This window comes from Pelophylax lessonae (genome assembly GCF_965119305.1).
Source record: "Pelophylax lessonae genome assembly, chromosome: 1".
NCBI lineage: Eukaryota > Metazoa > Chordata > Amphibia > Anura > Ranidae > Pelophylax > Pelophylax lessonae.
Window position 1 is genome coordinate 235,558,474 of NC_138768.1, and position 25,889 is coordinate 235,584,362.

General features: G+C 48.6%; 1 protein-coding gene across 1 annotated transcript in view; it reads right to left on the reverse strand.

Annotated features, from left to right (window-relative positions):
* Positions 1–8,903: 8,903 nt before the first annotated feature.
* Positions 8,904–25,889, reverse strand: part of TCTN2 (tectonic family member 2) — a 60,133-nt gene continuing 43,147 nt past the window's right edge. Inside the window, exon 18 of the mRNA XM_082256624.1 lies at positions 8,904–9,059. Coding sequence (XP_082112750.1) covers positions 8,941–9,059 — 119 coding nt within the window. The 3' untranslated portion in view covers positions 8,904–8,940. The remainder of the gene's footprint in view (positions 9,060–25,889) is intronic.

Consider the following 25,889-nt stretch of genomic DNA (forward strand, 5'->3'; position numbering starts at 1 on the left):
TTATTCCAGTGCTGGTACTGGGCTCCTCTTCTTGGGGTCTAGCTGCGGCGGTGTTGGTGCTGCTAGTTGTAGGATGGTGTTCTGGGCTTACTCTCCTTATCCTTTTAGGAGGACGGACTGTTTCCTCCTCGGATTCAAGGTCTGATCCACTATCCTCCACTGGCTCATATTTTCCGAACCAGTATCGGACGATGCGAGCTCCCCAGCGCTCTCATCACCTGACATGGCTTGCATTTCAAATGCCTCCTGTGCTGAGAAAAGCCTTTTGAACATACTGGCGGTACTGATTGGTAATGTTGGTACTGATGGGTCCTGGCGGTACTGATAGTACTGGCGGTACTGGTGGGTATTGGCGGTACTGGTGGATATTGGTGGTACTGGTGGGTATTGGCGGGTACTGGCGGGTTTTTTGATGTGCTGACAGATGATCCAGATGTGGTGACAGATCCAGATGTTCTTACAGATCCAAATGTGACAGATGGGCTGTGACACTGGTGACAGGTCCTCTTTATTGGGGGGGGGGGGGGGGGGTGGGCTGTGTAGTGCACTTTTTACTGTAAAAAATATTTTTTTTTACTCACAGTAACTGACAGGTAACTGGTCTCTGCTGTTCTCCTCACACGATCGGTGTGTGTGAGGAGAACAGCTCAGATCAGTAGTAACTGCTCTCCATTGTTATTGTTGTGACCGGCTGTGATTGGACACAGCCGATCACGTGGTAAACAGCCAATTTTATTGGCTGTTTACCCTGATCGGGTATGCGCTGTGTCCGAGGGACACATTACATGCCCAATCGCTGCGGTGCGCGCTCTCGGGAGCGCGCAGCAGCTTCTAATTGAAACCGCCGGCTCCAGCACTATTATTGTGACCGGCTGTGATTGGACACAGCCGATCACGTGGTAAACAGCCAATTTTATTGGCTGTTTACCCTGATCGGGTATGCGCTATGTCCGAGGGACACATTACATGCCCGATCGCTGCGGTGCGTGCTCTCCGGAGCGCGCAGCAGCTTGTTATCCTGGCCGCCTTCATATGACGTCCGGTCAGGATAACTTAACCATATTCCCGCCGTCAATTTGTAATAGGGCGGGCGGGAAGTGGTTAAAGCTTGGAAAATCTTTTTGTATCCAAATCCGGCTTTAAACTTCTCCACAACAGTATCTCAGACCTGCCTGGTGTGTTCCTTGTTCTTCATGATGCTCTCTGCACTTTAAACTGACTTCTGAGACTATCACAGTGCAGGTGCATTTATATGGAGGCGTGATTACACACAGGTGGATTCTATTTATCATCATTAGTCATTTAGGTCAACATTGGGTCATTCAGAGATCCTCACTGAACTTCTCGAGAGAGTTTGCTGCACTGGAAGTAAAGGGGCTGAATAATTTTGCACGCCCAATTTTTCAGATTTTTTTATTTGTTAACAAAGTTTGAAATATCCAATAAATAGCCAAATGACGCACAACTTGAATAAAGGTGCGAATTAACGAGTAAGACGCCACGGGGACAGCCAGTGCAAAAGGACAGCCACTGCAGATACCTGGCCCTTAATCGTGGTCAACGCAAGACGCTGGTCCACTCCAGATTGTAGGAAGGCCAACACCCTTGCCACTGAATAGGAACGAGGAGGGAAGCCCCTGGCCTCACACCAGGCAAAATAAGCCTTCCAGGTACGGTAATAAATATTACCAGACGAGGCCTTCTGTGCTTTGAGCAAGGTAGGAATGACCTCTGAGGAGAGACCCCTGTCTCTCAGGACCTGGCTTTCAACAGCCACGCCGTTAAAGACAGCGACTGTAAAGCAGGATGGAAGATTGGTGCCTGATACAGAAGATTGTCCCGTAACGGGAGCCGCCATGGAGGCTCGACGGCTAGTTGAATGATGTCCGCGTACCAAGACCGGAGCGGCCAGTCCAGTGTCACCAGAATCACCAACGTTGGTTCCGAGACCAACCTGCAAAGGAACCTGGACAACACCTGAATCGGAGGAAAGGCATACATCAGACGATATCGGTGCCAAGGCACCACCAGCGCATCCGAGGCGTCTGCCAGCAGATCGCGCGTTCTTGCCACGAACCTTCCCACCTTGTTGTTTAACCGGGACGCGAACAGATCCACATGCGGGGATCCCCAATTTGCACACAGCATTTGAAACACCTCTGGGTGTAGGGACCATTCTCCCTGGTCCAGGGTCTGGCGGCTCAGATAATCGGCCTGCCAATTCTCCACCCCTGGAATGTGAACTGCCGAGATCGCAGGGACGCGAGTCTCAGCCCAAGACAGAATGCTGGTCACTTCCTGGGCCGCCCGGGCACTCCTGGTGCCCCCTTGGTGGTTGATGTAAGCCACCGCAGTGGCATTGTCCGTCTGCACCCGTACAGGGCAGCCCTGAAGACGATCTGGCCAATGGAGCAGGCACAGCCTGATCGCTCTCAATTCCAAGATGTTGATCGGAAGAGCGGACTCCTCCACCGACCAAGTGCCCTGGGCAGACAGGTTGCCCAGGACGTCACCCCAGCCCGACAGGCTGGCATCCGTGGTAATCCCTGTCCACAGCAACGGCCGGAAGGATTTCCCTTCCGCTACGGCCGGAGACTGGAGCCACCACAAAAGATCCAATCTGGTCTGTTGACTCAGAGACACCATCAGGTCCAAGGACTGAGGAAACCTGTCCCATCTGGCCAGTATCTCCGCTTGGAGAGACCGCGTGTGAAACTGCGCAAATGGTATCGCCTCGAAGGCCGACACCATCAATCCCAGGGACCGCATACAGGTCCTGAGTGACGAGGATTCGTTGTCCCTGAGGGACCTGAGCTCGTTCTGCAGGGTCCGGCAGAAACACCTTCGCTTGGGTGGAGTCCAGAACCATTCCCAAGTATGGGAGACAAACCGAAGGAGACAAAGTCGACTTCTGAACGTTGATGGTCCATCCGAACTCCTGTAGCGTCTGAACCGTAGTGGACAGATCCCCCATCAGACTCTGACTGGCACTCGATCTTAACAGGAGATCGTCCAGATATCCCAAGACCGCAATGCCCTGTGCCCGTAACAGGCCCAGAACAGGAGCCAGCACTTTGGTAAAGACCCTTGGAGCCGAAGCGAGACGGAAAGGTAACGCCACGAACTGATAGTGTTCCTCCGCGATAGCGAATCAGAGGTACCTCTGATGACCCTCGAATATGGGGATGTGTAAATACGCATCCTTCAGGTCGATGGAGGCCAGGAAATCTCCCGGACTCAAAGAGGCCACCACCGAGCGGAGCAATTCCATGCGGAACTTTTGAACGCACACAAAGCGGTTCAGAGCTTTTAAGTCCAGAATCGGACGCACCTTGCCCTCCTTTCTGGGCACCGTGAACAGATTCGAGTAAAACCCCCGAAACCTGTCCCGATGTGGCACCGGGACAATTACCCCCCTGTGCGAGCAGATCCTGCACCGCCCGATAAAGATCTTGCAACCGATCTGGGGTCAAATGAAGATTTGAGGGAAAGAATCTGTCCACCGGTCGCTACAGGAATTCGATCTTGTAACCTGATTGAATGATTTCCTGAACCCATCTGTCTGAAATCCGGAGCAGCCACGGTTGAAGGAAACCAGGCAGACGTCCCCCCACCCCAGAAACGGGTGAGGGCGCCCCTTCAGGCAGTGGCGGACTGGGCCGCCGCACCAGCCTGGGCGGCTTTTTGTTTTCCCGCCCAGGGCTTTCTCTGGCCACCCTGGCCCTTGAAGGGTTTCCCCTTGTCCTGCGCCTTGAAGGCACGAAAGGACCGCTGATTTGGTTTAAAGGAGGGACCCCGCTTACCGCTGAAGGACTTACCACTAGGATTCTGGAGCAACAGTGTGCTTTTGCCTCCAGTGACACCCTTAACCAACTCATCCAGGGATTCCCCAAAAAGGCGAGACCCGGCATATGGGATGTCGGACACCGTCTTCCTAGAAGTCTGGTCAGCCGACCAACTTTTCAGCCAAATCAGGCGACGGTTAAGCACCGCGACACTGGATATACGCGCAGCTAACGGGGCCTCATTCAAGGCCGCATCGCACAAGTACATGACCCCTTGATAAATCTGGTCCATCTCCAGCGTAGTAGGGGGAGCAGAATCAGCCACGAGGGTGCTTCTGAGCACCTTGGTCCAATCCGCCACCGCTTGAGCCACTATGACAGAGGCGAAAATAGGTTTCAGCATGGAACCCGCCACCATGTAAGCATGGCGAGCAAGAGATTCCAGCCTCCTATCCGTAAGATCCCTAAACACCGGAGAATCCTCGGTGGGTACCAGAGTGGCCTTGTTTAACCTGGCCACAGTGTGATCCACAGTAGGAGCCACACACCAGCGCGAATCCATAGGAGACGCAAAGGGGTACCACAAAAGTGTGCTTTAAGTTACGCCATTGTTCATTCACAGTTGCATGAAACTCAGCGGGGCAAGGAAAAACCCGCGCCGCCTTACGGGATCTGTGTGTACCAAAAGAGGACACTATCCCCGGAGGATTGGGCTCATCCTCTAAATGTAGTGTTTCCTTAACCGTAAGGATCAGCGCATCCATAGCTGCGCGGTCTTCGGCCGTCCCGGGGGGGGGGGGGGGATCATCCACCCCCACAACCTCCGCCTCCCCTTCAGATTGAGAAGAGCGAGACCGTTCAAGGGGCCCGCTACCTACGGCAACCATGTCAGACTCAGAATCAGAAGAAAAAGAGCCTAGGCCTTTTCTAGTACCCTGTGCGGACATCAGAAAATCCACCTTTGACGACTAAGTCGCAAGTGCAGCAGACAGAGTAGTCAGAGCAGAGGATTCAGAGGACCCGGAACCATCCAACGAAGCTGGGGGGAATTTGCTGTCCTGGGATTCCATAATATATTTTTTTTTTTTTTTCAAGGTACTGGCCCTTTAAGCACACCGCGATCCCCCGCAGTACACCGCTATGAGGGACAATGCAAAGCGATCCCCAAGCAGGAATAAGCTGACAGCCAGAGGTATCCCACAAAAAAGACAGCAAGACAGACCCCACAAGTGTTACCTACACGCCTGCCGATCTCCTCTGTGCAGAAAGAGGAAGTGATGTCACCGCAATAGGCTGAACTAGGAACTTTAGACCAAGGAAAAATGGTTGCCCATAGACAGTAATGGGAGGCTTCGGAAAAATGGCCGCCGACATGTGCTCAGAACAAATACATTGCCATACACAAGATGACGCCTCAAGGCGCCCAAAACACACAGCATACACTGCTGTATAAGCGCCCACAGTGAGGCCAGCATGTTGCCCACACCTAAAATGGCGGACCGGTCACATGTCTGCACCTCCAAAAGCACCATAAGTGACCTAGGAGAGGGACCCCCCCAAACCCACATAGCGTACTAGCTGTGAGAGAGCCCACGCAGGGACCGGGATCAGGGAGCCCAAAAACGCACAGACATGAGGGGATAACACAGACACACAGGACTGCCAGCCCCAGACAGAGGCCCCACACAGAGTGTACTTACCGTACCCGATGGCGTGGGGTGCCTCTCATCGACGGGGAACCTCCCACCCTCAGATGGCGGGGGTGCCGTCAGCCAAAACGCAGGACGCTAGCAGTGCACGGAGAACCGTGGATGAGGCGTCCAGGCAAGGTAGCCACCTCGCAGGCTGCATCCCTGAGGACAGCGATGGGTTGTTTGTGAAGCCAGGGCGAACACATAGCCCGCTAAACGCTCGATGGGATTCCATAAGGCCCTCTGTCCTGGAACACCAGGATGACCAGTGCGACTCTCAGCTCCGCTACGCCGTCATCATCTTGAAGAAGTGACCAACTAAACGCTGATAAAATAAACAGCTAGTAATGCAAAGAAAAAACACATTTTTCAGAAATAAAATCAGAAAAACAGAAGAAAATGCTGAGACTGTAGCCCCAGCACAGTGAGAGCCTATCTCACTCCTAACTAGGCAGAAGACAAACTGAGTTGGGATGGCTGATAGCAGGTGGGTATTGGACTAGTGGGACAGCCCCCATAGGTGTGTCTATGTAAATTACTTTGTTTTTAACAAGTCTTATGCCTAGCTTGCTCCTATGGATAAGAGGTCAATACCCATTGGTGAAGACTGTATGAGTGGGCGGCGACTGCCAGAGGACGTAAGAGAAAGAAGAAATTTAAATTGCTGGAAATACAAAAATGTAAAAAACAAACAGCGTGCCTCCAAATCCATACCAGACCCTTCAGATCTCGTATGGATTTTAGAGGGAACCCCATACCAAAATTTAAATACCGGACCTTATCTGAACATGCAGCCCAGCAGGTCAGGTCGGGGGGGGGGGGGGGGGGAGAGGGGAGGTGCACAAGTGAGCACCCCCCATGAACCATTACCAGGCCACATGCCCTTAACATTGGGGGGGATGCTTTGGGGGTGGGGGCTCTGTTATTAAGGACGCGCCTGCCGGCTTCCCAGCCTGCTCCTTAGCAACAAGCTAAATGCGATAAATTACCGCATAAATATTTGTGGTAATTACTGCATTATCAAAACTTTACCGCAGTCGCTCTTTATCGCACAAGTCTGAGTGAATTGAACATTTGCACAAATGTTTCGGCATGCAATATTTTGCTGCACTTTTTTTAGCCTTTTTTAACTTTGTGAATTGACCCCTAAGTCTTCATTAGGTATGGCTGAACAAACCTTTTTGGCAGAAGGAAGACCTTGTCGGCGTGAGACCAGTCAATGTGCAAAATATCCTTTGAATGAGGATGTACAGGAAAGGACTTTAAATTAGTCTGGACAACTTCCACAAAGCCCTTAGGGCCAAAAATAAACCTTGAACCTGGGGTTCTTTTAGGCGTAGATTTCCTCGGATGAGGATTAGTCTGCCTCCCCTTCTACCAGAACATTCTCCTTGTCCTCTACCTTGTCTTCGAATGGTTCCTCCTCCATTAATAGTGATGTCAGATAGGTGGAGGGAGTCAGAGCCAAAAGGAGCAAACTGACCAACAGGGAATACATTGCTCAGGGGTCTGGGCTCAGGTTCCTCCCTACCTGCAGACATATGGGACCCCTCATCTCCTTTCTGCCATTGATAAGATATGGCATGCTGACATGTGTGACAGACCTAGTGGGACAGGGGCTTTTGGAGAGGACTGGGAGCAAGCCTCTTATCCACTGACTATGGGCCCTGGCATTTACATCTACTCTTCAGAAGGTGTATGCCTGGGGGACTCGTTGAGTGGTCTTGTTTCTGATTCAAGTTTATGTCCCCCTAAGACAGACTCTGGGAACTAGGGGTTCCATATCCATATTTGGGGTCTCTATGCCTCAAACCAGCGATGATTGTATATGTTAATGTAATCTGTTCAAACCACTGGGGTCCCCTGCCATAATGTGATTATTGTAAGTAGGTCTCCTGCTATAGTCTGTTGCCAAATAGTCTGAAGTGGGGGAGATCATTGTTTGTTATGTTAATTAACTCACCTATTGTCTGCTAACAAACTACTGTGTGGATGTGTTTATACTTGTAATAATGTGCATTGTACTTTGTGAGCTTGATGCCGTCAAGTCTGACCTGGAATGAGATCTCGGATTGTCCAGGTGGCTAGTTGTTTTATAAATTTAGAGTTTCTAGTAGATGTTTGTTAATTTGACTAAAGTCTTAAGGATCCTTTGTGATGGGATTAGCCATGAGTCAGCTGTACCTGGTTATATAAACCATCGTGTGATGTTTTTGGGTAAATATTTGGGTCATTGTTCATGCGGTGACTGACCTACTTCTCAAGTGTATAAAAACCTGTATTCTTGTTCAATAAACAGTTCCAGTTATGCAGTTGAGCTAGTCCCATCTAGTTCTTGGTTGCAAGGGAGGGTACCAGCAGGACTACCCTAGAGCACTCACCAGCCCTGCCACAGGACCCTTTAGAAGGGCCAGTCTTCACCCATCATGGCGGTCAAAGTCCTCAGTTCCTCTGAGCTTAGAAAAGCCATATAAAATGGATCCAGAAAGAGCTAGTCCCTAAATCCCAGGTGGAACTGTTGAGAGGCTAGCTATGTTTTTGTGCAGAGACTATGCAGACATGACCATCACCCAGGACACTAGCACAAAAACGGAAGTTTTTCCTAACGGGAAGTTATTCCTAGGAGGGTACTCACTGTCTTTTTCCAGTGTCCAATCACCCGAAGGTGGCAGTATAACCCAGCAGCGAGTGTGCAGTCCATGCCTGAGTTAATATCAGCCAGGATGCTCTTCAGAACTGAGGGTGCATTGAGAGAACTGAAGAAAATAAAAAAATACATTCCCCAAAGGTCGGATAGACTTTGGTTCTTTAGCACCTCCACTAAATAGGAGAGGGTGGGTCACTACTCACTTGTCACCTACCTGCTCTTTTTCTGGTCAACTGGTTTTAGAGATCCACTGAATCCGCCAAAAATTTAACAGTGGCTGTGAACATTAATCATGCACACATTCTTTATAGAGTTTACCTTACTGAATTCAGCACGGTGACAATTTTTTTCCCCACATTCATTCTTCTTGGTATCAGTCCAGTTACAGATAATAATGTTCTATTTGTCAGTTTTTCTATATTTGGACTTATACCTAATGTTGACATACAGTCTGTCAATCTTAAAAACATAGGTCCAACTATCATCAAAAGACAATCGTTGCATTTTCATGCAAAAAAAAAATATCGCTCTCTTAGCCCAAATGGGTTATTATATTTAACTAATGTATTGGCGAATATAGTAGAATTTTTTTTTATAAATATGCCCCATAGGTACAGTGTCCATACAATAAATTAAATTTACAAAGCCTAGACAAAGCCATTCAGGTGAATTTGTGCAGGTATCTTGCAACATAAATTACACCATATAATAATTTAAAAATCCAGAAGAGTTGTTCATTATTTTTTTTTATTTAAAATGTTAAAAAAATAGTGTTTTACATATATTTATTTACATTACAGCAAGAAATCATTTATCATTACAGTGTTTTATTCCAGGCTTTACGTATTCTGTTCCATGGACCTCCTAGGACCGCAGCACTTATAAAGAAGAAAGCTAGGATCATACCTTTGGCTAGTGTTAGATGGTACGGCTCCCCTAAAATCAGATAGAACCATCAAATTAGTTTAGATTTCTACAATTCTTGTCTCAGATACAGGTCTTACTAGTTGCTGAATTCTACCTTAATTTGGCCAGCCCTGGAAAAGCATCTTCACAACCTATGTTTAAGTGTAATCATGTTGTGGTCCTAGGTATATAAATTACTTTGGTTGCCTAGCACACCCTCAATCTGGTAGCTCCTGAAACTAAATTGAATGTAAAAAAAAAAAATAAAAAAAAAAAAAAAATCGATGCAGCTTACTCTCACACTAAAGACGCATGCAGATTGTTAATAAATGGAATTTAAATCACTAAGCTGTTTGATAGCCATCACTAGCGAATTCTAATGCAGAGAATATTTTATATTGTGATAATTACCAGGCAGTAACATATATTTAATTTGCGGACCAGAAAAGCTCCATCCAGTCTTTTCAGGATACTGCTTGCTCTACCCAGAGTATGTATCGCAAGCCCCTTCAAAGTCTTGTATAAGAAAAATATTAATCAAACCTAATCATTAGGTATGCCTGCACATTGAAGCACAACCATACACAGTAAATTATGTGGCAGCAAATCAAAACATGAAGCATTTTGATAAGGTTAAAAGGTTATAATTGTTCAAACATTATACACTTATACAATATAAAGATGTATATTTAGGGAGAATTTATAGAATTATTTTTGGTGCATGATGTGGTGATAGTTATACAGCTCTCCTAGATTGTTCATGCACTACAGTGTCTTAAATTTACAAATAATTGTGCAAAAACACCCAGAAAATGGCAACTCCATGGGCAAAAATGCCTCATGATTGAGAGCAAAGATAGGAAAATGGGCAAGCTTATTCACACTAAAAGCTAGTCCCTAACTGCTCAAACTATTACTCTGTACAAGTGCATGACACAGCTGAACACACACAGCATGTCAAATTTTGAAAAGTATGGGCTGTAGTGGCAGAAGTGTACAGGGGGCTTTGCTTTTCTGTTAAAACGTGAAAATGAGGCTACAATGGACCCCATTTAGACAACTAATGTGTAAATAAACCTGAAAACAAAAAAAACAGAATTTTTGTAAAATCTTACCTGTAAAATTCCTGAGTCCTCCGACAGTCGCCGCCACCATTAAGTCATCACTGTTGGGTATTGACTTCCGCTCCGCAGGAGTAGCTAGGCATAAAGACTTAGTCAAAAGAACAAAGGCATTTGCATATACACACCCATGGGGGCTGTCCCATCTGGTCAATACCCCCCTGCAGTGACCACTCCCAACTCAGTTTGGTAGCACAGCAGTAGGTAATAAGAACCCCAAAAAAGGGGCGGGGCGGCGACTGTCGGAGGACTCAGAGAAAGGAATTTTACAGGTAAGATTTTACAAAAATTCAGTTTTCTCTTACGTCCTCCGACAGTCGCCGCCACCTCTAAGTCATCACTGTTGGGATGTCCCAAAGCAGTATAGACATGAGGGGTGGGAGACGCAACCGTAGAAAAGGCACCCACATCAGAGAAAGGAACCTTACATGCACAGTAAGAGAACCTCTGGGCAACAGAAAAAAACAATGCTCAACAGGAGCAACAGCCTAGGAAAGCAAATACCAACAGCCAGGGACCCAGAAAACATGGCACTGCCGCACTAAGAACCTTGCGGCCAAAGGAGGCATCAGCTGATGCCAGAACATCTACCTTGTAGAATTTGGAAAAGGTGTGCACCGACGACCAAGTCGCAGCCTTGCACACCTGGGCCACCGAGGCCCGATGCCAATAGGCCCAGGACGCACTCACAGATCTGGTAGAGTGCGCCTTCACAGGGAAGGGTGGAACCCGTTCCTTCAAAGCATAAGCCTGTTCAATGGTCTGTCTGATCCATTTGGCAATAGTCGCTGCGGATGCAGTCATGCCCTTCCGAGGTCCCTCAGGAAGGACAAAGAGGGAATCCGTCTTCCGAAAGGATTCCGTAGACAGGTAAACCCTGATCGCCCTGACAACATCCAAGGAGTGCAGAGCAACCTCCTTAGGATGCTTAGGCTTCGTACAAAGTGAAGGTAGGACAATGTCCTTATTAATGTGGAACTCAGAGACCACCTTAGGAAGAAAGGAGGAATGCGGACGCAAAACCACCTTATCCCGGTGAATCACCAAGTACGGAGAGCGGCAAGATAACGCTGCCAGTTCTGACACCCTGCGAGCCGAAGTGGTCGCCACCAAAAAGGCAACCTTCTTAGACAGCAGAGACAACGATATTTTCGAATGTTTTCAAAGGGAGCACGCTGTAACACGGACAGAACCAAGTTCAAGTCCCATGGAGGTAAGGACTCCTTCCTGGGAGGAGCCAAATGTCGCACACCTTGAAAGAAGGTGCGAACCAGGGAATGAGACGCCACAGGGAGTTGGAAAAGAATAGCCAGTGCGGACACCTGGCCCTTGATCGTGGCCAGCGCCAGGCGCTGGTCCACCCCAGACTGGAGGAAGGCCAACACTTTCGACACAGAGTACGAGCGAGGGGAGAACCCCCTGGACTCACACCAGGCGAAATAAGCCTTCCAGGTACAGTAATAGATTTTACCAGAGGAGGTCTTTCTAGCCTTGACAAGGGTAGGGATGACCTCAGAGGAGAGACCCCTGTCCTTCAGGACCTGGGTCTCAACAGCCAGGCCGTTAAAGCCAGCGACTGTAAAGCAGGATGGAAGATCAGACCCTGAGACAGGAGATCTTCCCGCAGAGGCAGACGCCACGGAGGCGCCACTGCCAGGTGAACAACGTCGGCGTACCAGGACCGGCGTGGCCAGTCCGGAGCCACTAGAATCACCAGGTGCGGTTCCGAGACCAACCTGCGGAGGAACCTGGACAACAAATGAATCGGGGGAAAGGCATACATCAGACGATACTGATGCCAAGGGGCTACCAACGCATCCGAGGCATCCGCCAGCGGATCGCGCGTTCTTACCACGAACCTTTCCACCTTTCAATTTAGCCGGGATGCAAACAGATCCACGTCCAGGGATCCCCACCTTGCACACAGCATTTGGAAGACCCCCTGGTCCAGGGTCTGGCGGCTCAGATAGTCGGCCTGCCAATTCTCCACACCCGGAATGTGAACTGCCGAGATTGCCGGGACATGAGTCTCGGCCCAAGACAGAATGTCGGTCACCTCCCGGGCCGCCCGAGCACTCCTGGTGCCTCCTTGGTGGTTGATGTAAGCCAACGCGGTAGCATTGTCCGTCTGTACCCGGACAGGATGGCCCCAAAGACGGTCCGACCACTGGAAGAGACAGTTTTATCACTCGCAATTCCAGCACATTTATCGGGAGGGAGGACTCCTCCTCCGACCAAGTGCCCTGGGCAGACAGGTCTCCACCCCAGCCCGACAGGCTGGCACCTGTGGTAATCACCGTCCACACCAACGGACAGAAGGACTTGCCTTCCGCCACCGACTGGAGCCACCACAGAAGAGCCAATCTGGTCTGACGACTCAAGGAGACACACAGATCCAGGGACTGAGGCAGTCTGTCCCACCTGTCCAGGATCTCCGCTTGGAGAGCCTGCGTGTGAAACTGAGCAAAGGGTATCGCCTCGAAGGCCGAAACCATCAACCCCAGGCCCCGCATACAGGCCCTGAGTGATGAGGACTGAGCTTGTTCTCCGGCAAGAACACCTTTGCCTGAGCAGAGTCCAGAATCATTCCCAGATAGGGAAGACGAACGAATGGAGACAACGTCGATTTCTGAACGTTGACGGTCCATCCGAACTCCTGCAGCGTCTGCACCGTGGTGGACAGATCGCGCACTAGGTCCTGGCTGGCACGCGATCTCAGAAGTAGATCGTCCAGGTAACCCAAGACCGCAATGCCCTGAGCCCTCAGCAGGCCCAGAACTGTCGCCAACACTTTGGTAAAAACCCTTGGTGCCGAAGCGAGACCGAAAGGTAACGCCACAAACTGGTAGTGGTCCTCTGCGATAGCAAAACGAAGGTACCGCTGATGACCCTCGAAAATGGGGATGTGCAGGTACGCATCTTTCAGATCTATCGAGGCCAGGAATTCCCCTGGACTCAAGGAGGCCACCACCGAACGGAGAGACTCCATACGGAACTTCCGAACACGCACGAAGCGGTTCAGCGCTTTCAGGTCCAGAATAGGACACACTTTGCCCTCCTTTCTTGGCACAGTGAACAGATTTGAATAAAACCCCCGAAACCTGTCCCGATGAGGCACCGGGACAATCACCCCCTGAGCAAGAAGGTCCTGCACCGTTTGATGCAGGTCCTGCAGACGCCCCGGAGGCAACTGAAGATTTGAGGGAAAGAATCTGTCCGCTGGCTGGGAAAGGAATTAGATCTTGTATCCCGATCGAACGATTTCCAGAACCCACCTTCCAACCCAAGCCAAGGTTGGAGGAAACCGCGCAAACGTCCCCCCACCCCTGAAATGGGTAAGGGCGCCCCTTCAGGCAGAGGCGGATTGACCCGCCGAGCCGGCATTGCCGGACTCCTGCTTACCCGCCCAGGGCTTCTTCTGACTGTCCTGGGCCTTGAAGCGCTTGCCCTTGGATTGGTTCCGAAAGGCACGAAAGGACCCCTGAGTGGATCTAGGCGCAGAACCCCGCTTGCCTCGAAAAGACTTGTTCTTCGGGTTCTGGGGCAGCATAGTGCTCTTGCCCCCCCGTGACGCCTTTTACCAGGGTATCCAACGCCTCGCCAAAAAGGCGAGAGCCAGCATAGGGAAAATCAGCAACTGTTTTCCGCGAGGACTGGTCAGCCGACCAGCTCTTCAGCCATATCAGTCGCCGGTTAAGTACCGAGACACTAGAGAGGAGTGCTACTAAAGGGGCCTCATTCAAGGCCGCATCACACAGATACATGATTCCCTGGTGAATTTGATCCACCATTTCCAGCCGGGCAGGCGGAACATCATCAGACACGAGGTTGCTCCTAAGCACCTTAGTCCAATCAGCCACCGCCTGAGCCACCAAAACGGATGCGAAAACGGGTCTGAGTAACGAGCCCGCCACCGTATAGGAATGGCGGGCTAGAGACTCCAACCGTCGATCCGCGGGATCCCGGAAAACCGGGGTATCCTCAAAAGGAACCAAGATAGCCTTGTTTAACACGGCCACAGTGTGATCTACCTGTGGAGGCACACACCATCGTGATTCCGTAGCCGGTGCAAAAGGATAAAGCAATTTGAACCGACTAGACACCAGGAATGGACGTTTTAACGTGCGCCACATTTCATTAACAGTGTAATGAAACTCAGCTGGGCAGGGAAAAACCTGCGCCGACTTGCGGGTCCTGTGCGTCCCAAATGAGGACACAACGCCCGGAGGACAGGGCTCATCCTCCAAATGTAGTGTTTCCTTAACAGAAACAATTAATTCATCCATGGTCGCCCGCTCTTCAGGCGAACCCCGGGGAAGAGGTATCAACCCCTTCCACCTCTGCCTCCCCCTCAGACCGCAGCAGGTCCAAGGATGAGCGAGACCCTGAAAAGGGCACGCTCACAGCAGCCATATCACCATCTGAATCAGAGGAGAGAGACAATCTGGGCCTCTTTTTAGCAGCACGTTCAACCATCAGCATTTCAATGTTTGACACCAAGGTCGCCACTACAGCGGCCAAATCAGGTCTCAGAGGGGCCACAGGAGAACTGGGGACCCCCACCAGAGCTGGGGGGAATTTGCTGTCCTGAGAATCCATTGCTCAAGGTGACAAAAAACAACAGTGCAATAAAGTTAGTACTGTCCCTTTAAGAGCGCAGCGGAGTGCGCAGCCCACCGCTTCAGCTACAGTGACAAAGACCCCCAAACAGGAGAGAAAAAAGTGAGCCAGAAATGACAATACAGAAAGATATTGAGAGCAATAACCTGCAGAGCCCCGCAGAGTGTTGCCACCGAGTGTCCTGCTTCAGAGGAAAAGGAAGTGCTGCTAGAGTAGGCTGAACTTATAGGCTGCATGACCCAGGGAAAATGGCTGCCCCATAGGATTGCATGGGAGGCTCCGCCAAAATGGCGGCCGGACATGCGGTCGGAACGATCGTTCGGCTACCGCAAAATGGCGGTGAATGGCGCCAAAAACCGCATGTAGATTGCCCATAGAGAAGCCAAACATGCCTGCCCATACCTAAAATGGCGGACCGCGCGGATTTACCCCGCTGCGGCCGCCACACACACAGTCTGCACCCCCAACAAGCACCGAAGTGACACAGGGAAGGGGACCCCCAACAACATACAGCACCGCAGCGCATGCACAAGCGATCCCCGCAGGGACCGCATCAGGGAGTCACACAGGTACAGACATGGGGGACACAAAGCAACACAGGACTGCCACCCCAGAGGCCCCACACAGAAGTACTTACCTGTACCAGATGGCGTGGGGTGCCTCTATGAATGGAAAGCCGCTGTCCTCATATGACAGGGAGTGCCCTTTGCCAGGGACATGACACTGCAGCATTGCAGATGTGTCCTGTGAGGTAGCCACCTCACGGCTGCATCCCTGCTGCGAACAGGAATGGGTCGTTCATAGTGCCAGGGCGAACCATAGCCGAATGCTCGATGGCAGGCTGGGGGTCCATCTGACCCTCTGCCCTGGAGAACCAGGGCGGCCAGTCCGAATCCCAGCATCGCATGATCCATCTTCATCCGAAGAATCGACTAAAACTAAAGCTGACAAAGTAAACAGCTAGTAAAGTAAGAGAAAACTGACATTTTCAAAAGAAAATCAAATAAAAAAGATTAGATAGGCTGAGACTGTAGCCCCAGCACAGGGAAGCCTAACTACTCCTGACGCTAGGCAGATTAAATCTGAGTTGGGAGTGGTCACTGCAGGGGGGTATTGACCAGATGGGACAGCCCCCATGGGTGTGTATATGCAAATGCCTTTGTTCTTTTGACTAAGTCTTTATGCCTAGCTGCTCCTGCGGAGCGGAAGTCAATACCCAACAGTGATGACTTAGAGGTGGCGGCGACTGTCGGAGGACATAAGAGAAACTGGATTTTTGTCTTACCGTCAAATCCTTTTCTCTGAAGTTCATTGACAGACGCAGCTCCATATCTTGTTGACCATTGGGTTATGCTGCCCCCTACAGGAGTAGGACACTAGGCAGGAAAAAAACTTTACCACACCTATGGGGCAGTCGCTGCAGGTATACACTCGCACACTCTGCTATAGCCCTCAGGTTTTGTTGCAAGCAGTGTGTAGAAGAAAAAAACCCCATCCCACTCATGATTAGAGGGGCGGGTGCTGCGCCTGTCAGTGAACTTCAGAGAAAAGGATTTTACGGTAAGACAAAAAAAGTTTTTTTCTATTGTTCATTGACAGACGCAGCTCCATATCTTCTTGACCTTTGGGACGTCCCAAAGCAGTATTTGCATGAGGGGTGGGAAAAACAACGCAAAGAAAGAACGTAATTCCCCAAAGGCTAAACTTAGCCAACCAGGTAACATGGAGCTCAACCAGGAACAACCGGAGCTCACCTAGAAACAACATACACCCTCAAGAGAATGGTTTCTCTTTTAAACAGCAGCCTGCAAAACCTTGTGGCCAAAGGAGGCATCCGGGGATCCAAACACATCCACCTTGTAGAATTTTGTGAATGTGTGCACTGATGACCAAGATGCCTCTTTGCAAACGTGCATCACAGACACCTGATGGCGAAAAGCTTAAGAGGCACTCAGCGCCCTTGTAGAATGCGCCTTCACAGGGAAGGGAGGAACCTGACCCTTCAGCGAATAAGCCTGAACCACCATCTGCCCAAACCATCTGGATATGGTCACAGCAGACACAGCCAATCCTTTGAGGTCCTTCGGTTACGACAAAGAGAGTCTAATTTCGTGAAAGATTCAGCAGCCACCAGGTAAACTCTAATTGCCCGAACCACATCCAAAGAATGCAAAGCAATTCCCTTGGGATACTTGGGCTTAGGACAGAGTGAAGGCAGCACAATGTCTTCATTCAGATGAAAATCAGAAACCACCTTAGGAAGAAACGACTGATGAGATTGAAGTATCACTTTATCTCAGTGGACCACCAGATAAGGTGAACAGCAGGACAGCGCCACCAATTTGGATACTCAGCAGGCAGAAGTAATAGCCACCAAAAAGGCAACCTTCTGTGACAGCGTAAGCAGAGGAATCTCCCTAATGTTTTCAAAAGGAGGTCTTTGAAGAATACTGTAGATAATACCAAATTAAGGTCCCACAGAGGTAGCGGGGATCGCCTCAGAGGAGCCATATGGCAAACCCCTTGTATAAAAGTGCGAATCAAGGCATGCGTAGCTAAAGAGCGTTGGAAGAATACAGCCAAAGCCAACACTTGGCCTTTGATAGTGCCCAAAGCCAACCGCTGTTCAAACCCTTTTTGAAGAAAGGTCAAAATCCTAGCCACCAAAAAACAGGAAAGGATGCACCTTCAGCGAATCACACCTTGAGCTGTACGATTTCCATGTACGATGATAAATCTTCCTGGTAATAGACTTCCGGGCCTTCAACAGTGTAGGAATCACAGAATCAGAAAGACCTCTGTCCTTCAATACTTGGCTTTCAACAGCCTGTAATGTTCCGGTACCTTTGGTACCCTAAATTACACTTTCCACAAGTGTATGCGCCCACCATTTACTTTTGGAAAGGTGCGCATACACCTTTAAGACTGGAGCTGTCATCACCCAGCGCCGGACTAGATGGCTATTTAAAGCGCCGGTTCTCACTCACATGTGTTCGTTCAAACACCCTTACCTGGATACTAACCTTGCTTGAAGCTTCCATGCTTGCAAGCTTACCTCGCTGACGGAACCTCGCTGCGCTGATCCCTGTATCCCGCTACTGGATCATCCGCCTCTCCTGAACCACCCTTCGGCTGTATCGCTAATAGTGCTAAGTACCCCGCAGGGGAATTCTCTATAAACTTATACTAAGCTTACACTATCTAGCTCTGCATAGTAAAGACTGTTTATCACATCTGCATAACTAGATTGCTAGCTCTTGAGACTACTGCTACTTTTCTGCACTGGGTTGATCTCTTTTGTATGTCCACCTGCTATTCTGTCATCTGCTAACATACAACATTGCTAAACCTTCCTGCATCCATCTGCTACTGTCTCACCTTCAAGTGTCTATCACCTACCACCTCCACTCAACCTATCCCTCAACCTTCATCATTGTGTTACCACATACATAAAGTCATTCTAGGAACCAGCTTGCTAATTGTGTGTATTTACTGGCTGAAATAAGACCTTCCACACATGATGAGTCATTGAGGTTGGGAATGGTATCTCAGCATATCTCTTACATGACTACTGACGGGAACTATTTCTGCAGCTGAAAATCCACACCATATAAGAAACGCAGGAGCGTTACACAGCCACACTGTCAAAGCCAGCGACTGTAAAGCAGGATGGAAGATCGGCCCTTGAGACAGCAGATCTTCCCTGAGAGGAAGTCTCCAAGGAGCATCGGCGACCAACCTTACCAGATCTGCGTACCCAGACCTCCGAGGCCCGTCTGGGGCCACCAGAATGACCGGAATCCCTTTCACCTCTATTCTACGCAGCAGCCTCAGCAGGAGTTTTAGCGGAGGGAACGCATAGATCAGTCGATAATGACCCCAAGGAGCCACTAGTGTGTCTGTGGCATCGGCCAGAGGATCCCTCGACCTGGCTACAAACCTCTAAACCTTCTTATTGAGTCGAGAAGCAAACAGGTCAACATCGGGTGTCCCCCACCGGACACACAGGAAGTTAAACACCTCCGGGTGCAGGAACCACTCCCCCTGATCCAGCACCTGACGATTTAGGTAATCCGCCTGCCAGTTTTCCACACCTGGTATGTGTACTGCAGAAAGGGCTGGAACAAACTTTTCCGCCTATTCCAGGATCTCGGCCACCTTTGGGGCTGCCAAGACACTCTTGGTGTCCCCTTGATGATTGATGTAAGCCACGGCTGTGGCGTTGTCCGATTGAATCCGAACTGGACAACCCTGTAAACAAGTTGTCCAGTGACTCAGGCAAAGTTTTATCGCTCTGAGCTCCAGAATATTGATCGGAAGTGTGGACTCTTCTACTGTCCAAGACCCCTGTACGCAGAGCTTCCCCAGCACTCCTCCCCAGCCGGACAGGCTGGCATCTGTGGTTACCACAGTCCAATACAGTGGAAGAAAGGACTTGCCCTGGCATAGTGCTAACGAGTGAAGCCACCATAATAATGCAGTCCTCGTGTTGTGACTTAACCACTTAAGCCCCGGAGAATTTGGCTGCTTAAAGACCAGGCCCTATTTTGCGATTCGGCACTGCGTGACTTTAACGGACAATTGCGCAGTCGTGCGACGCTGTACCAGATGAAATTGATGTCCTTTTTTTTTCCCCACAAACAGAGCTTTCTTTTGGTGGTATTTGATCACCTGTGTGATTTTTACTTTTTGCGTTATCAAAAAAAGTGACAAATTTTGAAAAAATAACAATATATTTCACTTTTTTTTTTTTATATGAAATTCTCAAAAAAAAAAAAAAATTTAAAAATCAAAATTTTTTTAACATTTTAGGCCAATTTGTTTTCTGCTACATAGTTTTGGTAAAAAAAAAAAAAATTGCAATAGGCGTATTTTGATTGGTTTGCGCAAAAGTTATTGCGTTTACTAACTACGGGAAAGATTTATGTCATTTTTATTGTTTTTTTTTTTTAAATAGTAATGGCGGCGATCTGCGATTTTTTTTGCGGGAATGCGACATTGGGACGGACAGATCGGACCCCTGACTGACATTTTTGACACTTTTGGGGGTACCAGTGACATTACTACAGTAATCAGTGCTATAAATATGCACTGTTACTGTAAAAATAACACTGGCAGGGAAGGGGTTAACTTTATTGGTGATCAAGGGGTTAAATGTGTCCCTAGGGGCGTGATTCTAACTGTCAAGGGGCATGGCTTGTTAGATCATAACAGATATTTGTACGCAGATCCAGATTTGCCTGTTCTCGGCTTACCCGACCATGTCTTCTTGGAACCCCCAGAAGACCTGAATGGCATAGCTCCTTTTTCCTGCGACCCTGAGGCATGAAAGGGGCGCCTATGAGCAGTAAATGAAGGCCCCGGTCTATTACGCGGTGCCTTGCCCTTGGTGGATTGGGGTAGAAGAGTAATCTTCCCACCTATAAGGCCTTTAATCAACTCATCCAGGGAGGATCCATACAACCTGTCCCCCCATAAAGGGAAGGTCAGAAAGAGCCTTTTTGGAAGCCTGGTCCACAGACCAGCTTTTCAGCCACACCATGCTTCTAATAGCAATCCCCACCGCAGACACTCTGGCTACCAGTGGAGCTGCATCCAGTCACGCATCACATATATACAGAAGGGCTTGAACCATTTGGTCCGTTAGCTCTATCAGGCCCAGTGAGAGCTGCTCTGTTTCCAAGTCACCTTTTAGCAACTTCACCCATTCTGTGATGATCTGTGACACCAGAGTGATCACAAACACCGGTTTTAGTATTGAGCCCGCAAACACATGCAAATGGCGGGACAGACTCAATCCGTCTATCCATAGGGTCTGTAAATATCGGGGACTCTTCCATCTGGACCACAGTAGACTTGTTTAGTCTGGAAACCGGATGATTCACCTTTGGTGGCACGGTCCACCTAGTGGAAACCGCATCTGCGAAGGGGTAACGCCTTTTAAAGCGCTTAGGCACCACTAACATTTGTTTGATGCGCCCCCAACTCTCCATTGACAATGTTGTCAAAAAGTTCCCGGACAGGGAAACACCCTGCCTGAATTCTGGGATTTGCAGATACCAAAAGACACCTGCGTCCCTGACGCTGTAGTCTCATCCGCCATTTTTAAGGTTTCCCGCACCGACACTAAAAGTACCTCAACCAGCACGCTTTCCTGAGTGGCAGCTGACGTGGAAATGTCCTCCTCATCGTCAGAATGCAAAAGACACAGATCCACCAGGATGGTATGCATCTGCAGTGGCCACATCTACCTCAGAATCTGAGGATACTGCAGAGGGAGGTGAAGGCATACGGCGCTTTCAGTTAGTGGCATTTTTTAAAACCAAATCCACTTTGACACCAGACTTTCCAAAACTGCTGTAAAAACAGACAGGGCATGTGACCCAGAGGGTCCCACAACTGCACAGAGGGGGTCTGTAGACGAGAATTGGTCCCGGGACTCCATTAGCAGTATAAAAAAATCTATTAGAGTATAAAAAAAAGCAGTGTCACTTTAAAAAAAAGTTGCAAAATACACGATCCGCACCGCTGCACTAATGGTACCACAAGTCCCTGCCCTAACACAGCCTGCAGCAGGGTGAGTGAGGAATACCCACAGGGACCCCAGGAACATACCACTTAAATGGTTTGGAGGCTTTAGGAATGTCCTGAGCAGAGAATAGAAACGATCTGACACAGGAAACAGAAAAGCACCTGGTTCATGCCTAGAGCCCCTAGCTTCTCCCTTGCTGTACAGTGATCGTGGACTTCAAGAAAATGGCCGCCCCATGCATTCCTATGGAGAACTACCAAAACATGGCCGCCCATGCATCTAAATGCGAAAACGTTTTACATTGATGCAGAGCAGAAAGACTACAGCAAAACGGCGGCCCCCACGCGGTCTCCAGGACCCCCGGGGGGGAGGTCATCAGACAGAAGGCATCGGGGGGTCCCCAGGAGGAAATCCCACCAGGACAACCCCCCCCCCCCCCCCGCTGGTGGACAAACCCCCCCCCCCCCCCCCCCCGCAGAACTGCAATACATCTGCCCCCCAAACGTAGGAACCTGCTTGTGGGGGGAGGGGACAGCTGAGATGGGCCTGGTATCACCGAGAGGCCAGGGGAACTGAGGGATACCGGAGGGTCCGACTTTCCCAGGGAGGGGGCCCACGTCCACCCCGAGACTGCCAGAGAATTGGGGGGGACAGTTACTCACTATACCAGGTGGGCGCCATTCTGAACAGACTACCTCTCCACCCGGGATGGGGGTGCTGACAGCCAGGGGGTACGCTGCGACTCAGGGCATCCATAGGTCACGTGCGTCCTGAAAAGGTGTTTCACTCGTGGGCCCTCCCCCGACCATCAGGGCCCTATCATGGCGAGGCTTAGTGCTGGACTATAACCTGCTCACACTCACTGGCCAAGCTGGGAGACCTTAAGGATCTAGGATACCCAGTCCGAAAGCCGGCTGTTGCTTGTAGTTCTCTCAGGAACACTAACTAAAATAAAAATAAAAGTCTTACAAAAAAGGTTCCCAAAAACAAACAGCTAAGACTGAAGTCCCAGCAGGGAACTAGGTCCTACTCCTAAACTAGGCAGAAACAAACTGAGGGCTATAGCAGAGTGTGTGGGTGTATGCCTGCAGGGACTGCCCCATAGGCATAGGTTTTTTCCTGCCTAGTGTCCTACTCCTGTAGGGGGCCGCATAACCAAATGGTCAAGAAGATATGGAGCTGCGTCTGTCAATGAATGATAGAGAAACGTAATATACAGTTAGATCCATATATAATAATTGGACACAGGCACAATTTTAGTTTTTATCAGGTATTTACCAAAACCTAGTCAAGCTATAGTTATATAATGGATGTGGGTTGAAAATTCACACTCTCAGGTTTAATTTGAGGGTATGTACATCCAAATCGGAAGTAGAGTTTAAGAATTACAGCTATTAAGAACAGCCACCCCCCTTTTTTTAAAGAGACTAAAAGAAATTGGACAATTGGATCAAAAGCAGTTTCATGGCCAGGTGTGGGCTACTCCTGAAGTTGATTCCAAGTGTGGCATTTGCATTTGGAATCTATTGCTGTGAACCTACATCATGCATTCAAAGGAGCTGTCCATGCAAGTGAAACAGGCCATTGTAAGGCTTCAAAAAAGAACCAAATCCATCAGAGAGGGAGGGCAGCAACATTAGGAGTGGCCAAATCAACAGTTTGGTACTTTCTGAGGAATGAAGAACGCACTGGTGAGCTCAGCAACATAAAAAGGCCTGGACGTCCATAGAAGAAAACAATGGTGGATGATCGCAGGATCCGCTCTATGGTAAAGAAAACCCATACACAAAATCCACATAAGTGAAGGACACTCTCCAGGAGGTGGATAAAGTTTACAATCAAGAGAAGACTTTACGAGAGCAATTACAGACAGGTGCAAACCATTCATAAGCCTGAAGAATAGAAAAGCCAGATTAGACTTTGCCAAAAAACATCTAAAAAAGCCAGACCAGTTCTGGAAAAGCATTCTTTGGACAGAGGAAACTAAGACTAATCTGTACCAGAATAAACGGAATAAAAAAAGTGTGGAGAAGGCTTGGAACAGCTCCTGATCTAAAGCACGCAATGTAATCTGTAAAACATGGTGGATCCAGTGTGATGGCATGAGAATGCATGGCTTCCAGTGGCACTGGGTCATTGGTGTTTATTGATGATTTTAAAGAAGACAGAAGCAGCTGGATGAATTCTGTAGTGTTTAGAGATATACTGTAAGCCCAGATTCAGCTAAATGCAGCACAGTTGATTGGACGGCGCTTCACAGTACACATGGACAATGATCCAAAACACACTGTAAAAGAAACCCAGGAGCTTTTGAAGAAAAATAAGTGAAATATAATGCAATGGCAGATCACCTGACCTCAACCCAATTGAGTATGCATTTCACTTACTGAAGGCAAACCTAAAGGCAGAAGGACCCCCAAACACAGAACAACTAAAGGAAGCTGCAGTTAGAGCCTGGAAAATCATCAGAAAAGGGAAAACCCAGTCTTTGGTAAATGTCCATGGGTTTCAGACATCAGGCAGTCATTGCCAGTAAAGGATTCTCAACAAAATAATAAAAATGAACATTTTCTTTATGACTAGATTAATTTGTCCAATTACATTTGAGCCCCTGAAACTGTGAGGACAGTGGATAAAAATGGCTGCAGTTCCTAAAATTTGTACTTGATATTTATGTTCAACCCCTTGAATTAAAGCTGAATGTCTGCACTTCAAATTCATTTGGATTGTTTCGGTTTAATTTTATTCTGGTGGCATACTGAGCCAAAAGTATGAAAATTGTGCCTGTATCTAAATATACAGTATCTCACAAAAGTGAGTACAGCCCTCACATTTTTGTAAACATTTTATTATATCTTTTCATGTGACAACACTGAAGAAATTATACTTTGCTACAATGTAAAATAGTGAGGGTATACCTAGTCCCCTCAAAATAACAACACACAGCCATTAATGTCTAAACCGCTGGCAACAAAAGTACGTACACCCCTCAAGTGAAAATATCCAAATTGGGCCCAATTAGCCATTTCCTCTCCCCGGTATCATGTGACTTGTTAGTGTTACAAGGTCTCAGGTGTGTATGGGGAGCAGGTTTTTTAAATTTGGTGTCATTGCTCTTACTTTCTCATACTGGTCACTGGAAATTCAACATAGCACCTCATGGTATAGAACTCTGAGGATCTGAAAAAAAAAAAAAAAAAGAACTGTTGCTCTACATAAAGATGGCCTAGGCCATAAGAAGATTGCCAAGACCCTGAAACTGGGCTGCAGCACAGTGGCCAAGACCATACAGCGGTTTAACAGGATATGTTCCAATCAGAACAGGCCTCGCCATGGTCAGCCAAAGAAGTTGCTCAGCGTCATATCCAGAGGTTGTCTTTTGGAAATAGACGTATGAGTGCTGCCAGCATTGCTGCAGAGGTTGAATGGGATTAGCCAGGGGATTAGTCTGTCAGTGCTCAAACCATAAGCAGCTCACTGCATCAAATTGGTCTGCCTGGCTGACGCCCTCTTCTAAAGATAATGCACAAGAAAGCTCGAAAAAAAAAAAAAGACAGCTCGCAAACAGTTTGCTGAAGACAAGCAGACTAAGGACATGGATTACTGGAACCATGTCCTGTGGTGTGATGAGACCAAGATAAACTTATTTGGTTCAGATAGTGTCAAGCGTGTTTGGCGGCAACCAGGTGAGGAGTACAAAGACAAGTGTGTCTTGCCTACAGTCAAGCATGGTGGTGGGAGTATCATGGTCTGGGGCTGCATGAGTGCTGCCGGCACTGGGGAGCTACAGTTCATTGAGGGAACCATGAATGCCAACATGTACTGTGATATACTGAAGCAGAGCATGATCCCCCTCTCTTCGGAGATTGGACCGCAGGGCAGTATTCCAACATGATAACGACCCCAAACACACCTCCAAGACGACCACTCCCTTGCTAAAGAAGCAGAGGGTAAAGGTGATGGACTGGCCAAGCATGTCTCCAGACCTAAACCCTATTGAGCATCTGTGGGACATCCTTAAACCTAATGTGGAGGAGCGCAAGGTCGCTAATATCCACCAGCTCCATGACGGCATCATGGAGGAGTGGAAGAGGACTCCAGTGGCAACCTGTGAAGCTCTGGTGAACTCCATGCTCAAGAGGGTAAAGGCAGTGCTGGGAAATAATGGTGGCCACACAAAATATTGACACTTTGGGCCCAATTTGCACATGCTCACTTAGGGGTGTACTCACTTTTGTTGCCAGCGGTATAGACAATAATGGCTGTATGTTGAGTTATTTTGAGGGAAGAGCAAATTTACACTGCTATACAAGCTGTACATTCACTACTTTACATTCTAGCAAAGTGTCATTTCTTCATTGTTGTCACATGAAAAGATATAATAAAATATTTACAAAAATGGGGGGGAGGGGGGTGTACTCACTTTTGTGAGATACTATATATGGACCTAACTGTATATTGCAGCTTACCAGTCTTCAGATGAAGTTGCTGCAGTAGTTTTTCCAGAACTTTTTCAGCAAGTTCAGAAAATACCAGTTGATCTTGCTAGGGATGCAAGGCTATTTCTTGTGATATGAACTGGAAGTG